Source organism: Lytechinus variegatus, chromosome 2 (genome assembly GCF_018143015.1).
Source record: "Lytechinus variegatus isolate NC3 chromosome 2, Lvar_3.0, whole genome shotgun sequence".
Lineage (NCBI taxonomy): Eukaryota > Metazoa > Echinodermata > Echinoidea > Temnopleuroida > Toxopneustidae > Lytechinus > Lytechinus variegatus.
In genome coordinates this window covers 45964753-45980046 of record NC_054741.1, presented here as the reverse complement: position 1 = coordinate 45980046, position 15294 = coordinate 45964753, and the positions used below count along the sequence as shown (strand labels likewise).

The window sequence follows — 15294 nt, the reverse complement described above, 5'->3', positions numbered from 1 at the left end:
AAGCAGTTACAAGATCTGCGTTTTAATGATCAGAATCTACTTAAACAGAAAGATCACTACATTCATAAATTAGAGAAGGCTGTAAAAGATCGGGATGATACAGTGTATGACTTACAACTTCAACTCGACTTCATATATGCACAGTGCCTTCAACAAGGAGTTGATCTTATGATGAATGAGAATCCTCCCCTGCAACATACCTCAAAGTCAACTTCTAGAGTCAGAAATGAGCCTAAAGGTCAGATGAAAAGGAGAACATCTACATGTAATACTAGAGATAGAATACCCATCAGGAACTCATTTTCTCCATTGATTGATGAATGCTTCTTATCTGACGATACCAGCTCAGACAAGGCTTCTAACTATGATACTAGTATTCAGGCTCAACCTCCCTTCAGTGTGAAAAAGAAACACCCAGAATTCATCAGAAGGAAACCAAACCATCCATATGTCAGCAAAGGAATAAATAATAATAACAGGAAGAGTCAAAACACCAAGTTTCATTCAAATGAAAGAAGGCAAAGTGCAGTCAACTATAATGATCAATGGCCAGCACAAACAAGTTATGTAACATCAAAAACCCAACAGGATACAGCAAGAGAGATAAACGATATGCAGGCACAGTTTGTATCTTATGCAGACAAGGTTAAAGATGGTCAAGAGCAGAGTAACTCTCGTCATGATACCAATGATTCAGATCTACCTCAGAGAAAGAAAAATAGAAACAGCCACTACCACACCTCTAGGCCCCTCAGCCCAATATCTCTTCAAGAATGCCTTGAATTACAACAGCCCAGGAAACAACAGGATAACAGCATCACGAAAGATAGATCATTAGTCACTCAAGAACTGAATCAGGAGGCCTCCAACCTAACACCTTCACCAAAGCAACAGGATTTTCGGCAGGGCCGAGCCTCAACCGCCGACCACAAAACTCTAATGGAGAACACTTACCAGGCAGTGATGTATACAATAAATCTTCTAGCACTACCCCTATCCACTACAGACCCTGTCATTCGCCAAGCACTGAGAGCCCAACACCAACAAATACTACACTTAACCTCCACAAGTCTCCACTTACTAGAAAACAACAAGGAAAACAACTAAGAATGGGAACCTTCAACTGCAGGGGGGCACAGTCTAACAATGCTTTCATATCACGTCTATTAGAAGAATTGGATATCCTATTAATTCAAGAACACTGGCTTTACCATTGGGACCTTAATGAGCTTGCTAATATCAATGATAACTTCCAAGTCTTTAGTATATCACAGCAAAATAACTCATCGTTACCACTACCAAGAAGGAGAGCAAAGGGTGGAGTAGCTACATTCATCAGAACATCAAGCTCTTGGAAAGCAACAAAAATAGAATCTCAATCACAAAGATTAATTATTACAGATCTACTCCATGAGCCATCAAACTCGCATTTAATTATCTGCAATGGATACTTTCCGTGTGATGTTGATGCCAATAGTATTTCTGAGTATCATCATATGCTCTCTACCATATCCCACATCGAAACAACTCATAAAGAGGCCTTGATTATACTTGGTGGAGATCTGAATGCTGATCTGACAAATGCATCGTGCAAGAAACCTACAAAACGTATTCTAAAGGAATTTCTGATTAGTGAGAACATGATTAACTTGTCATCTCTCCAAAATAAAAAGGAGCTGTACACCTTCCAATCAGATGATGGTTTACGACATTCATACATTGATGACTTTATAATACCTGCAAAACTAGAAAACTGCTTCTCTGACCTTCTTATTGAGCATGATGATCCTCTAAACACCTCTGACCACACACCGGTTAAAGTGACATTTTCACTACCACTTTTAGCCAATTATCAAGTAGATCATGATATACCTGATCGCATTACTGGAGGATCTGGAAAGTTTATACTTCGTCCTAAGATATTTTGGCATCAGTGCAGTGCAGACCAGCGGCACCATCTCTATACTCTTCCTATGGAACAAATATCAAAGAAACTTTTCTTTAATCTTCCTACAATGTGTTTGGATCCGACTAAAATTGACTTGTTGCTTGATCAACTTAGCAAAGAAATGCTGAAGGTATCACTAACTCTACCACACTCGAAGGGCCGTCAGAAAAGAAAAAGGAAAGGGAAAAGAGAGTGGACAAAAAAGGTAGAGGCATGTTATAAACAATCTCAACATTATTGGCGTCTCTGGAGGGCCAGCGGGAAACCAAAAGACAAGGACCCTCTCTGGATCAAGCATATATACACCAAACGTCTTTTTAGAAGTAGCATCAGGCAAGCGCGGAGGATGTGTCACAATAATCTCCTTTCAGAAATTGAGGATGCTAAAGGTAGCAATGACAAACTCTTCTATAGGCTTGTCAAACGCACCAAAGGATCTCGGTCCACCGACACACTGTCTTATAGGGGTACAACGTATGAAGGAGAGGCAGTTTTAGATGGCTTCAACACATATTTCTCAGATCTTGCTAAACCGGATTATATAAATGCCTCTTCTCCGCCTGAAATAGATGAAGCCTTCCCCACTCGCCCGTTCCAGGACAATCTGAATCAACCACTTCAACCCTCTACTTCAAAAGATCTAGATGAAGCTATTAACTCTCTCAAGAAACAAAAAGCTGCAGGACCTGATAATATATCTCCTGAGCATCTTATATATCTTGGCCCAATAGCTCGGAAATTACTCCTCGCCCTCTTCAATCGATGTATATCCCTAAAGTATATTCCTGAACCTTTGAAGTCCGGCCTTATAGTCCCAGTTCACAAAGGAAAAGGAAAAGATGTTAAAGATCCTTCTAACTACCGAGGCATAACAGTTTCTTCAACAATTGGTAAAGTTTTGGAAATGCTCATCAAATCTCAACTAGAAATTCCACTTGCAATAAATGATGTCCCAGACCAGTTACAATTTGGATTCCAGAAAGGCAAATCTTGCCTCCTTACTGCATCCTCACTGGAATTAATAATCCAACTGAACTCTGCCAAGAAATGCACAACATATCTTGCTCTTCTTGATGCACAGAAAGCATTTGACATCGTTTGGCATAAAGGCCTATTTTCTAAGCTTCAAAACCTAGGCCTCCATGAATCTCTGTTATCTACACTGGAAGAATTCTACAATGGTAGTACCAGTAGAGTCATGTGGGAAGGAAAAGTCAGCTCTCCTTTTCAAATCCTTCAAGGTGTAAAACAGGGAAGTGTGCTCTCTCCCACCTTATATACAGTCTTCATCGATGGCCTGATCAAATCACTAAGGAATGCTTGTCTAGGATGCTCTATTAACGGTTGCTACATGGGAGTGATAGTACTAGCAGATGACGTTGCTCTTATCAGTACATGCCCTCGTGAACTCCAATCAATGCTGGACCTCACCTTCAATTATTCCTGTGCCTGGAGATATAAAATTAATCCACAAAAAAGTGCCGTAGTAGTAATAAACAAAAAAACATCAACCAGTGTAAGCTCAATCGAGTGGAAAATGGGAGGAATGACGATCAAGGAAAGCAGAGAGCACCCACACCTTGGCATAATAAAAAGCAATTGTAATATTGATCACACCAATGACATCATATCAAAGGGATATAACACCTTCTTCTCGCTTACTGGAACAAAGCAAGGAACTCTACGCCTGCTGCCACCAATATGTACTCATCTTTGGAAAATGTTCTGCATACCAAGAATGCTATATGGGATTCAGATTATCCAACTTACCAACTACATGCTGTCCCGTCTGAACAAGGCTCAATCTTTTCTTTTTAAAAGAGTGCTTGGTTTGCCAAGGAGTGCGGCTGACGAAATTGTTTATTTATTGCTAGATATCCTTCCAATGGATAAGCGAATCGACTATGAAATTCTTCTCTTACTTGGGCAATATGCAAGCCTTTCAGACGAGCGCACTGAAAGAAGAATCCTATTGAATGGTATAGCAAACAATACACCATTGGTAAGACGCTGGATAAAAATTCTCAATAGTTATGAGCTTCCAAGTCTCACTAACATCCTTAGAGAGCGCATTCCATATAAAGTATGGAAGAAGCTAGCAATGGGAAAAATTTATAAACAACACTATGCAGCCCTTGAAATTGCAGTTGCTAAAAAATCTTCTCTAAGTCTATGGTCGGGCATGACCCAACGTAATAAAAAGAATTATTACCCAAAGCAAGTCTCCAGCCCTCTCTTGAGGGAAGCTATATCCATCAGAGCTCAATTATCCTGCAGTACATACCCAACGAATAGAAGATTATTCTCTCTGAATCAAAGTACCACAACGTCCTGCAAGTTCTGCCACTCCGAAGTGGAAAGCGTTGTACATTTTGTTGGAGAATGCCCAGCGTTTAGCACACACAGGAAAACACTTCTACACTTAATAAAAGAAGACGAGGAACTGCAGTATTTTTCTGTGTATTTCAATGATCAAGAACCTCAACAATTTACCGCTTCCGTCCTGTTTCTACCTGACGTCGAATTAGCAGATTCCTCCAGAAACGACCTTAACCTACTTGTCTTAAATTTCTTGCATAAGATTCACCTCTCTCGATCTACCTTACTCTCACGTCAAAATATGTAACGCTACCATTAATGCAGTATCAAACTGCGGATCTCCGATACAGCGGAGGAAGGATACAGAAGAAGAAGGTACTAGTATACGATCATAGAGTTATTAACTCTAGCTCTATGTATACGATAAAGAGCGAGCTGCATGCATGTGTGCACGTGAGGCTTGTGCAGTGAGCTAGCTAGCTAGCTGCGACGATCGTCGTGAGCGAGAAATTAACCGTACCGGTACGGTACCGTACTATTATTTGCAAACACATGCTGTAGAACAAAATGCTAATGCCAATTTTGTCGGGATCTTGAAATACTTTGAGCTTTAAAGCCTTTGAGTTTTTTAGGGTCTAGTCTCTGCATATCGTCGTACCGTAGGTAAATATTTTATGATTTGATTAATTAATTAATTTTATCATAACCTTGTTCATCGAATGAGTGGATTAATCTAATCCCCTCATTCAATGAACAAGGTTATGAATGATATAACCTTGTTCTCAGTTACATCACCATGTGTGGCAAAATAAGGGTGGCAATGTTTGGCTTATTTTTTATTTTTCTATGGGACAAATGCTTGATTTTCTTACACTGTCAGTTTCCAATATAGCTATTCATCATATAACTGGACTCTTATGTTAATTTGATTCTTTAAATTATTTTTTCTTAATTAAAAAAAGAGATTGAAAAATGAAAATTTTCTTGCCATATAACTTTCCGCCAATAGAGGGCGTACACAAAAATATTCCCAAAAATTCAAGTTTTTGAGCGCTCTGGTGAATACAAAAATTATTCCTAAGTTATTAATGAAAAATAAATTGCAACTGTATGGAATTTAGTAATTTTGGTCACGTAAGTGATATTTTAATGATTTTTTTTTAAAGTGTGTGCTATGTACAGAATTGCCATTGGCATACCATAGTCCTACCTGTAGATTCACTACAGGCAGGATGGTAGTGAACATGGTAAACAAGTAGTGGATTAATCTGACTCTTTATGAAAAGCTTAAAGATAAATTCCAGTTCTGGTAACGATCTCAAAATGACTTTTTACAGAAACCAATATAATGACCACCCAAGTGTCTGTATGAATAAAAAATATGTGCCCAAGGATTGTGGAAGAAATTGTGTAATTGCTGAGACATACGCAAAATAAGCGCGGATTCGGTCACTTTCGTCGGGTCTTTATTTGAGAAATACCGTACACTGTCCCACGTGTGCCTATCTGTGTTGGCGATCTTCAGTGTGATCATATTTCAGCTTAGATTTTATGATTTCACAAAGTTCATTTTATGTAACTGTACCAGATCTAGATCCACGATGATATAGTCATACTTAACCCACTCATTCAATGAACAAGGTTATGATATAATCTTGTTCTCAGTTACATCTCCATGTGTGGCAAAATAATGGTGGCATTGTTTGGCTTAATTTCTCTTTTTATATGAGACAAATGCTTGATTTTCCTACACTGTCATTTTTCATAAACAGCTATTCATTATTTTTTATATAACTTGCCTCTTATGTAAATTCAATTCTTTAAATTATTTTTTTCTTAATTAAATATAGAGATTGAAAAATGAAAATTTTCTTGCCATATTACTTTCCACCAATAGTGGGCATACACAAAAATATGTCCAAAATTCAAGTTTTTAAGCGCTCTGGTGAATACAAAAATTATTCCCAAGTTACTAATGAAAAATAAATTGCAACTGTATGGAAATCGGTCATTTTGGTCACAAAAGTGATATTTCAATGATTTTTCAAAGTGTGTGCTACTACAGCATTGGCATACCATAGTCCTACCTGTAGATTCCCCACAGGCAGGATGGTTGCAGTGAACAAGTGACTTAACCTTGGTTTTATTGACTTTCTCAGAATCTCACGAAATTTTACTTTTACTGCAACTGCTATCATTTAGCTTTAAAATCACTCAGGCCAGGGATTCTGAACATTATTTGAAATATTTGCATGCATTGTCTTTTCTCCACTCAGAATACCGGTAGGATGGGGGTCGGGTGTTCGACACTTTATATTTTTGAAGCCTTCTTTTCGTCTTTGGATTACGCTAAAAATATGAATTCAATACTTGTATCATCTTCTATTTTGTTTTCTATAATATTTCCGGACATTTTGTACTAATAATTGATAAAACTTCCCTTGTAAATTTTTCCAAATGACTTTCTAAAATTGATCGTCCGGACACACAACAACTGGGTCTACATATTATGAGTATGGTGAGACTACCACATATCGACCACCTCTTTTTAAACCGACCACCTTGCGCGCGTTAAAATGATTGCGTATTACAAACAATACGCGCGGGAGAGTAGGTGCAGTGTCCATGCATAGAAACGGTAAGAATCGATTTTACGAGAAAAAAAGAAGCAACAAAATGTAAAAATTTAGTAGAACTAATCAAAATTGCATTGACCAGAATCAAAGTTCCAAACCCCGCTTTAAAAACCAAGAAATCTGATAGGAAACGACTTGAGAACAAATATCCGTCGTCAATCGTCAAATCATGTGCTGGAGCTTGCAGTAGTAGTAGTGAGACGATCATTTAGCATGTTGACATCATAGAACTGATTTGGAAGAGTAAAATTATTTCGCCCTAGGGTCATTCCATGCCAATTCACCCAATGAAAGTGCAATTTTGCACCCGACCCTCTCGGAATTCGTTGTAAATTGGTACACATAAAATTCACCATGGCCCACGCACGAAACAAAAAAAATTAGTCAAATCGGTTTGTCAGTTCTCGCGCTACAGCCCGCCCATTTCTCCTTGTTTTGACAAAAATGGGCGTGACCTTCAACTTTCAATGGCCATTGCGTCGTAACGTGTTAAGTCCAGAAGAATTTCATGTTAGGGGGCGCTAGTGAGCACGCGAAGTGGCGAAACACTTAGTACTCCCTATAAGGGGAAGTTTTCCCCCTCCCATGCAATGCATGGAAGCTCTAACGTTTTCTTTGAATTGTTCCTTGTCTGCTCCCGCTCCTCTTTCAGTGTACATTCTCTGCCTGTTATCGGGGGGGGGGGGCCAAATAATTCCCAGTAACTAAATTTAGAATCAGTGGCGTTGCTAAGATTTCATTTTGGGGAAGGTGGTGAGCACACGATAAAAAATTGTGCGAAACACTTACTGCGCACACGTAACGGCTCTAGGGAGGGGATGTTACCGCTACTTACAGTATAAACTTATGTTGCCTAATTTCACTGACACTACTTAATCATTAAATCCGTTAACAGGCAGAGAACGTAAGAAGAGCAAGAGCGGGCAAGGAACAATTAAAAAAAAGCGTCGGAGCTTCCGTGCTTCACGCGGGAAGGGAAAAACTCCCCTTATAATATGGAGCGCCTTTCGCGCTCATTATTAAGTTTTTTGCACACTTCGCGTGGTCACTACCGCCCCCTAAAATGAAATCCTAGCAAAGCCACTGATACTTACCGGGAAATTTTTTGCTCCCCCCCCTTATAAGAGGCAGAGGACGTACATGTATTAAGATGAGTGAGAGCAGATAAGGAATTTAAAGGAACATTGCACCTTCCGTAATTCTCAAAGGAGGGGGGGTACACTCCCCTCCCTGCACACCCTGCCCTGGGTTTGCGCTTCCCGTACTCACTACTGCCCCTAAACTGAAATCCTAGTTATGCCACTGATTCTAGATGGAATTAATGGGAAATATTTGACTCCACCCCTCCCCCCTCTGATAACAGGCACCTGTTATGCTGCTGCAACGAGGCGCCTTAAACCACTCGACCACTGCACCGGATGAAGGGGGGATAAAGTCGGTCTCGCGGGCTGTTACCGTTTCGAGTGTTCGCGAATTTATTAATGATCTCTTGATCTCGTATGACTCATCATCTTAAAGTCACAAGCATGAGCCATGATTCGGAACACGTTATTAAAATGTTTTGAGGAGCTACCATTTTCAAATCAATTTATTACCATCTTGAGAAATGAACTTTTGATATCCAAGAAGAAATATAAAAGAAGCATTTTCCGACCAAGTTGCAAAGAATTGAGGTTGAAGAGAAGATGTCTATCATCATAAACGATTGTAAGAGAGTAGCGCAGTGATCGCGGACTCGTTCTAGTAATACGGCCTTTAAAAGTTCAAGGCAGCATCCGCTATCACCACAAGGTTGAAGAGAAGATGTCAATAATCGTAAACACCGTCAGAGATAATACCTCGTCTTTCTCCCTGATTAATGCGACCTCTTAATAGCTAGCACCTCAAAACAATCTTGAAACATGTAATTTGATCTATGCCGATTTTTTAATTTTTTTCCTTCAAGGGGCATGATCGAAGATCGGCAGGTGATCGCCGATTGTGGTAAAATCAGATAAAATCGGGAGCCGATTTTAAAATCAGTTACAGCTTTACTCTCTCCAATATGGGAGACAATCTCCTATATTGGGAGACTTGCTTTGCAAAAGATCAAAAGAAACAACATTAACAAAAGCGTTTTGTGTGTGGATGACAACAAAAATCCTTATCAAAACAAAAGTAGACAATGAATTTTTGAAGTAGATGGTGAAAAGGGGTGATTTTTCATGAGGAATCTGCTTATTTGCTGCCAAGCTAACCCTTTTGCAGCAAATGAAAACACAGGAAATTGGTCTCCCAAACTGGAGACTCTGAAATTGGATACCCAAATTCTTTACATATTGGAGATAATCTCTCTCATGGGAGACAGTCTCCCATATTGGCAGTGCACCTCTACTTTTGGGAGAAGCGCTTGGGTAATGTACAATGGCACACGAGAGGGCATGCATCCTAGTGAAAACCAAAAATCAACCACACTAATTTTTACGGCCAAGACTTCCACGATTGCGTAAAGGTCAATTCATTTAGATCTATGAAATCCCAAAATGGATTTCTACATCACGACGCATGCAATATTAATATTGTCATGACAGACATCCCAACCTGACAAGTAACAACATTCAATTCAACAAAACTATCTCTTGTGAAGCATTTTACCTTGGCTGTCCAGACTTTTGGTTTTGTGCGACTTTTTTAAGTAAGAGAAATTTACCCCAATAGTTATTGTTTACCCTTTTAATACCATCAATTTTTCCAGATTAGAAAATGAGGCCACAGAAAGAAGAGATTATTTGCTGATACAATTCAGGTCTTAGATCACATCCACCATTTTTTCTTAAAAGGAATTTGTGTTCTTACATGACCCCATATTTCACTTCCCCATATTTTTGATGCCATGTTCCCTAAAAATCAATTTTATCATAACTACCTCACGAGACACTCTGACGAACTTCACATTCCACTTTACAGAACTTTACTGGCCAAAAATACATTCCTATTCAACGGTCCTAAATTCTAGAACTCACTTGCTAATACTGTTTAAAGACAGTGTCTCCTTAAATTCATTCAAACGTAAACTCAAACTTATCCTGCTTAATTCCTATAATTCTTCGCAACGAAACAAACACTTCATTATCTTGATTATAATCCTTACATTTTTAGCTCATCCGGCCCGAAGGGCAAGATGAGCTTATGCTGTTGCGTCCGTCGTCTGTCGTCGGTCCACAATTTCAAAATGCTACTACTTCGCCATTTCAAGTCCGATTTCAATTCTGTTTGCTTTATATGATAGCACTAGGTAGGGCATTCAAAACTTCTACACAGAATTTTGAAATTCATTAAATAAGCTAATTTATGCACATTTTTAAAAATTCACAAAAAATGCTACTTCTTCTTTATTTGTTGACCGATTTTGATTTTTTTTGCTTCCATCTGGTAGAGGTTCATGAGGTTTACCAAACTTCTACACAGAATTTAGAAATTTTGACCAGAACAATTTTTATGCTAAATTTATGCAAAATTATTTATCATATTTTAAAAATTCACACAAAATGCTTCTTCTGTATTTGTTGAATGTTGACCGATTTTGAATTTTTTGCTTCCATCTGGTAGAGCTTCATGAGGTTCACCAATGTTCTACACAGAATTTTGAAATTTTGTCCAGATCAATTTTTATGCTAATTTATTTGAAATTAAGTTATTCATATTTTGAAAATTTCACATAAAATGCTTTTTCTTCTTTAATTGTTGACCGATTTTCACTCTTCTATCTTGTAGAACTTTATGAGGTTCACCAAACTTCTACGCAGATTTTTGAAATTTTCAGTAGAAAATTACTTCTGCTAATTTATGCGAAATTTATTCAGAAATCACAGAAAATGCCTCTTCTTCTTTATTTGTCGACAGATTATGATATTTTTTCTTCCATCCGGTAGAACTTCATGAGGCCCACCCAACTTCTACACAGAATTTTGAAAATTTTTAGTAGAAAATTATTTGTGCTAATTTATGCAAAATGTATTCATAAATCACAAAAAATTCCTCTTCTTTATTTGTAGACAGATTTTGATTTTTTTTCTTCCATCTGGTAGAGCTGCATGAGGTTCACCAAACTTAAAAAACAAAATTTTGAAATTTTGTCTGGAAAATTATTTATTCTAAATTATACAAAATTTATTCATAAATCACAAAAAATGTTTTTTCTTCTTCATTTGTTGATCAGTTTCACTTTTGTTTGCTTTATATGATAGCTCGAGGTGGTGATACAAAGTTTAAACACAGAATTTTCAAACTCATTGAAACTGCTATTTATTCATATATTTTCAAAACTCACAAAAATGACTTACTTATTTGTTGATTGATTTTGGTCATTTTTGTTCCATCTGAGAGCTACATAAGGTTCTTCAAGGTTCTACACAGAGTTAAGAAACTTTGACTAGATAATAATTAATACTTAATTCATATGAAATTTATTCATAGATCACAAAAAATGCTTCTATGTCATTTCTTCATCAATTTCAATTCTATATCCACAATTTATGTCACTTATATAATTCACTACAGTGTCAACTGGGCTGAAATTTAAATTGTGTTAAATTGTGTTGCGAGATGCCGGATGAGCTCCACGTCATTGATGTGCTAGTTTTTTATAGAGCAAATGTTTTATTTCATGCATAAATTTGCATAATTAATTCATTGAATTAAAAATCTGAATTTGTCAAAAAATTAACCATATAGCCTTGTAGATCTTATCGCACACTACCACTGTGCAAAGTTTTGCAGTGCTCATGCAATCGAAGACCAAGATCTCAGGGGGGCGGAATCCATCCCCCCCCCCTGACTGTGAGAGGGGTCCAAATAACCTGGCTCTTTTAGGGTTAATCTGTATCATCTTTATATTTCACTTTATTCCCCAGGTCAGTTTCTCAGCCGCCATGGCGATAAGTCTGACTGTACGTAGAGTCTGCTTGGAAACTGCAAGACTGCTTCCCAGGGTGGAATCCAGGAATCTCCACCACACCCAGTCCCAGGCCAGACTTGTTCCATCAGGTATTCACCATCATCCTCTGTGTCCTTCTGCCTTCCACAGTGGTGCCATCTGCGTACTAAGACCAGGAAACAGTGCCTCCAAAAGCTTTCACATTTGCCAAAGAAACATCTTCACAAAGTGGTTGCGGACATCCAGTTCTTCATCCAGCTCGTCCAAGAACACCAAAGACAATGAAACTGCTTCCACAGATTTGGACAGCAAGGAGGAGGACTCTATCATACCAAAGACTGATGAAGAGGGCAAACCCCTGAGTAATTGGAAGCGAATGAAGATCATGATGAAAGCCTACGGTTATGTAATCATCCCTGTACATTGGGTGATAGCACCAATATGGTTTGGAGCTTTCTACTACACTATCAAAATGTAAGTCATGTGTAGACATAGAAGGATGTACAAGGGGCAGTCTCCATTTGATATGGAATTGCCCCAACAAAATTTCAATCCAGATGGGTGTTTACTTTACATTACTTTACCAAAAAGTTTTTTGTAAATTAATGATTTAACATGGAAGTGGAACATGTTCTTAGGTGCCAAGCCAGCTTCAAGGGGATATATCATTAGCACAAGCATGGGTCATTCGGTTGCGTGTAAAGTCATTTGTACTGTAATAATAATAATAATAATCCGCTTTTATATAGCGCTTAATCCATCGGAACGACGTTTCTAAGTGCTTTACAGATATATTATTACCCCGGTCATCGGATTCAATCAGTCATTCCCGCACACAATGTGTGCACATCCTCCACTCCCTGGGGAGTATTGTAACTCACCAACTGTTTACGAAACACCCACCTGATCTTTGAAGATACCAGGGAGCCGTTTCATAAAGCTGTTTGCAAGTTAAGAGCGACTTTAAGAACGAATGGTGAACCTTGCTTACGCGCTAAATAATCACCAACGAACATTAATGGTGAATATTATGTACTGCAAGAAAGGATCACCAGTCGTTCTTTAAGTCGCTCTTAACTTATGAACAGCTTTATGAAACACCCACCTGGGATAAAATTTCTCACAAATTGACAGAATGTATTTGTTATCAAGACATATTCAGCATTGGCAGCAAAAAATAATGATCTGCAATCTTGTGGCCTAAATGAACACAAGGCCATCAATTGAATGGCCTTCACTTTGTGCAAACTTTTTAAGTTTTCTACTTGCGCTGTAATGTGATAATATGCCTTTTTATAAAGTGGCCTTTCCATAAAAATATCAAAATTTAAGGCCTGAAAACAGATTCAATATAGTGTCTATTTTGCTTGAATGTGCCAAATCATCCCAAAATCGACTCATGATTTCAGCTGAATTTCAGTCTATTTCTGATAACAAATCTTCAATACTGTGTCCTGTATGCAATGTTTGATCATCTTTTGTATTTTAACTTTTATTCATGCTTCTACTGCAAGAATTTAAATAAAATATTCATGATTATTATTAAATTAGTAATTAGAAAAAAATATCCAGAATCATCATTTCAATATATTATACAGAATTGTATATCTCATTTCTCTCCATCAATCTTTGTACTATTATTTGCTTATATAAAATGCATAACACATTTTATTGAAATCTTGTTTTTGCAGGGGTGTTGACATCGGTCCATTCCTTACAAAAATTGGAGTCAGCGATCACCACGTTGAAACTCTACGCAACTCCAAAGCGAGCACTGCCCTCATGGCCTATGCATTGTACAAGATTTTCACACCTTTACGTTACACCGTCACTCTCGGCGCCACCGAGGTCACCATTCGCAAGCTTAGGAAGTTGGGATACATGAAGCCAACGCCACCGAAGGAAAAGACATATCGAGACTCATTCAAGGAGACAGTGGGGGAGATGAAAGATAAGATCTCAGACATGAGGGAATCTAAGAATTCTTGAGCTCCTTGCTCTTCGGGTCCCTATCTCTGAATAGTGTTGCTGCTTGTAACCTGCATGTTGCTACGTGTGATTATGTGAAAACACAATGTGATGAAGAGCAGTGGATGATGCTGTCTTTCGGTAACTTAAATCAAAAATTCATCAAGACTCAATATTCTTCCAAATGTTCATTCAAATGATTAATTCAGATTATATCTGAAAAATTATGATTACAATTGCATGCAGTACTGTTATGTTTGGCTCTTGAGCCTCCAACTTGAAATTTATATGCCTTGAAAGACCCTTCATATTATCTGAGATTTCATAGCCCGAGGGGGGGGGAACATCCCTGAACTTGTTTTTTATTTTTAAGATAATCTGTTCTGCACTGTCAATTTTTTTTCATAAACTTCAGCATTAAATTTGCCATGAAATAGCACCTGCCATCATCCAAGCACCAGCAAGAGAGTAACAGAGTAAATGCAGTCTATATATATATATATTTATATATACAGTGCGTCCCAGAAAAAAGGAAACTGGGATTCCCATGTCTTTTTTCTTCAAAGGCAAATAAATTGTTATAAGATATTTCATTTACATAATCATATAATTAAATTATTCCTCTTTATTTTGATACCTAACATGAGACGAACACTTCACGCATTAATGAGCAAGACGAGTTTGAAATTTTAATGTCAAAACCAAGTTGCGCAGAAAAGATTGGTTCAAGATACGACGACCGTGCCTATTCGACGATTGGCTCATTAGCATTTCTTTTGTATTCTTTGTTAAGATTCTCTCACTGATCCCTAGAATGAGAGTGGATTCGGATTCACGCATGAATTTCTGTGCAAATTGTTTCTGATATGCCTCAATATTTACTGTTTGTAATCTGCCATGCGTGAACAATTTGCTTAGCTGTTGGTTTCAAATTCGAGATGAGATCCTACTCTTGGCCATGAGTATAAAATTGATAGTAAAAACATATGTAATAATTGTGAAATCGATCTCTGAAAGTGGGTTTCCTTTTTTGTGGGATGCACTGTATTATCATCATTAAGATGTGATTTTAGAATTTAATTAGACTGTAGAACTATAAGATTTATAGATCAGGGGATGTTTTACAAAGATTGGAGTTGCACTTTGATTGCAGTTACATACAGTATATAACCAAGGAGGTTTTACTTTAGCCTCCTTGATATAATGCATCACTGCATTGTCCAGATCAAGTTCATCTCTCTCTGTCTATATATATATATAAATTTACATTTTGGAAAAATTGTCTTAAAATCTTAAAATAAATTCTATTATACGAATTCAATATATTTTAATGAATTTCTTGAGAGATATGCATAAAATGCATGAACATATGAAGTACTTCTCTATTTTTTTGCATTGAAACTGCAACTTACATGTATGGTGTGTGACATTTCTTACAAGCAGGTGTGAATTGAACAGATGCTCATCCTACCCCCTCATATTAAAGACCCAGACCAGACCAAAAGTGA

At 37.6% G+C, this 15294-nt stretch overlaps 2 protein-coding genes across 3 annotated transcripts; both read left to right on the top strand.

Moving 5' to 3' along the window:
* Positions 1 to 1109: 1109 nt before the first annotated feature.
* On the top strand, positions 1110 to 4662 carry LOC121406831. The gene is made up of 2 exons (XM_041597701.1): positions 1110 to 3148; positions 4530 to 4662. Exons 1-2 carry the CDS (start codon positions 1110 to 1112, stop codon positions 4660 to 4662), a joined length of 2172 nt encoding a protein of 723 aa, XP_041453635.1.
* Positions 4663 to 4884: 222 nt separating this feature from the next.
* On the top strand, positions 4885 to 14352 carry LOC121408155 (protein FAM210A-like). 2 transcript variants are annotated; one of them, XM_041599499.1, is made up of 3 exons: positions 4885 to 4930; positions 11796 to 12292; positions 13510 to 14352. In XM_041599499.1, exons 2-3 carry the CDS (start codon positions 11814 to 11816, stop codon positions 13805 to 13807), a joined length of 777 nt encoding a protein of 258 aa, XP_041455433.1. In that variant the 5' UTR covers positions 4885 to 4930; positions 11796 to 11813; the 3' UTR covers positions 13808 to 14352. The 2 variants fall into 2 exon arrangements, with proteins under 2 accessions (XP_041455433.1, XP_041455434.1); XM_041599500.1 differs by having other exon boundaries at positions 4891 to 4930; positions 11801 to 12292.
* The last annotated feature ends 942 nt before the right edge of the window (positions 14353 to 15294 follow it).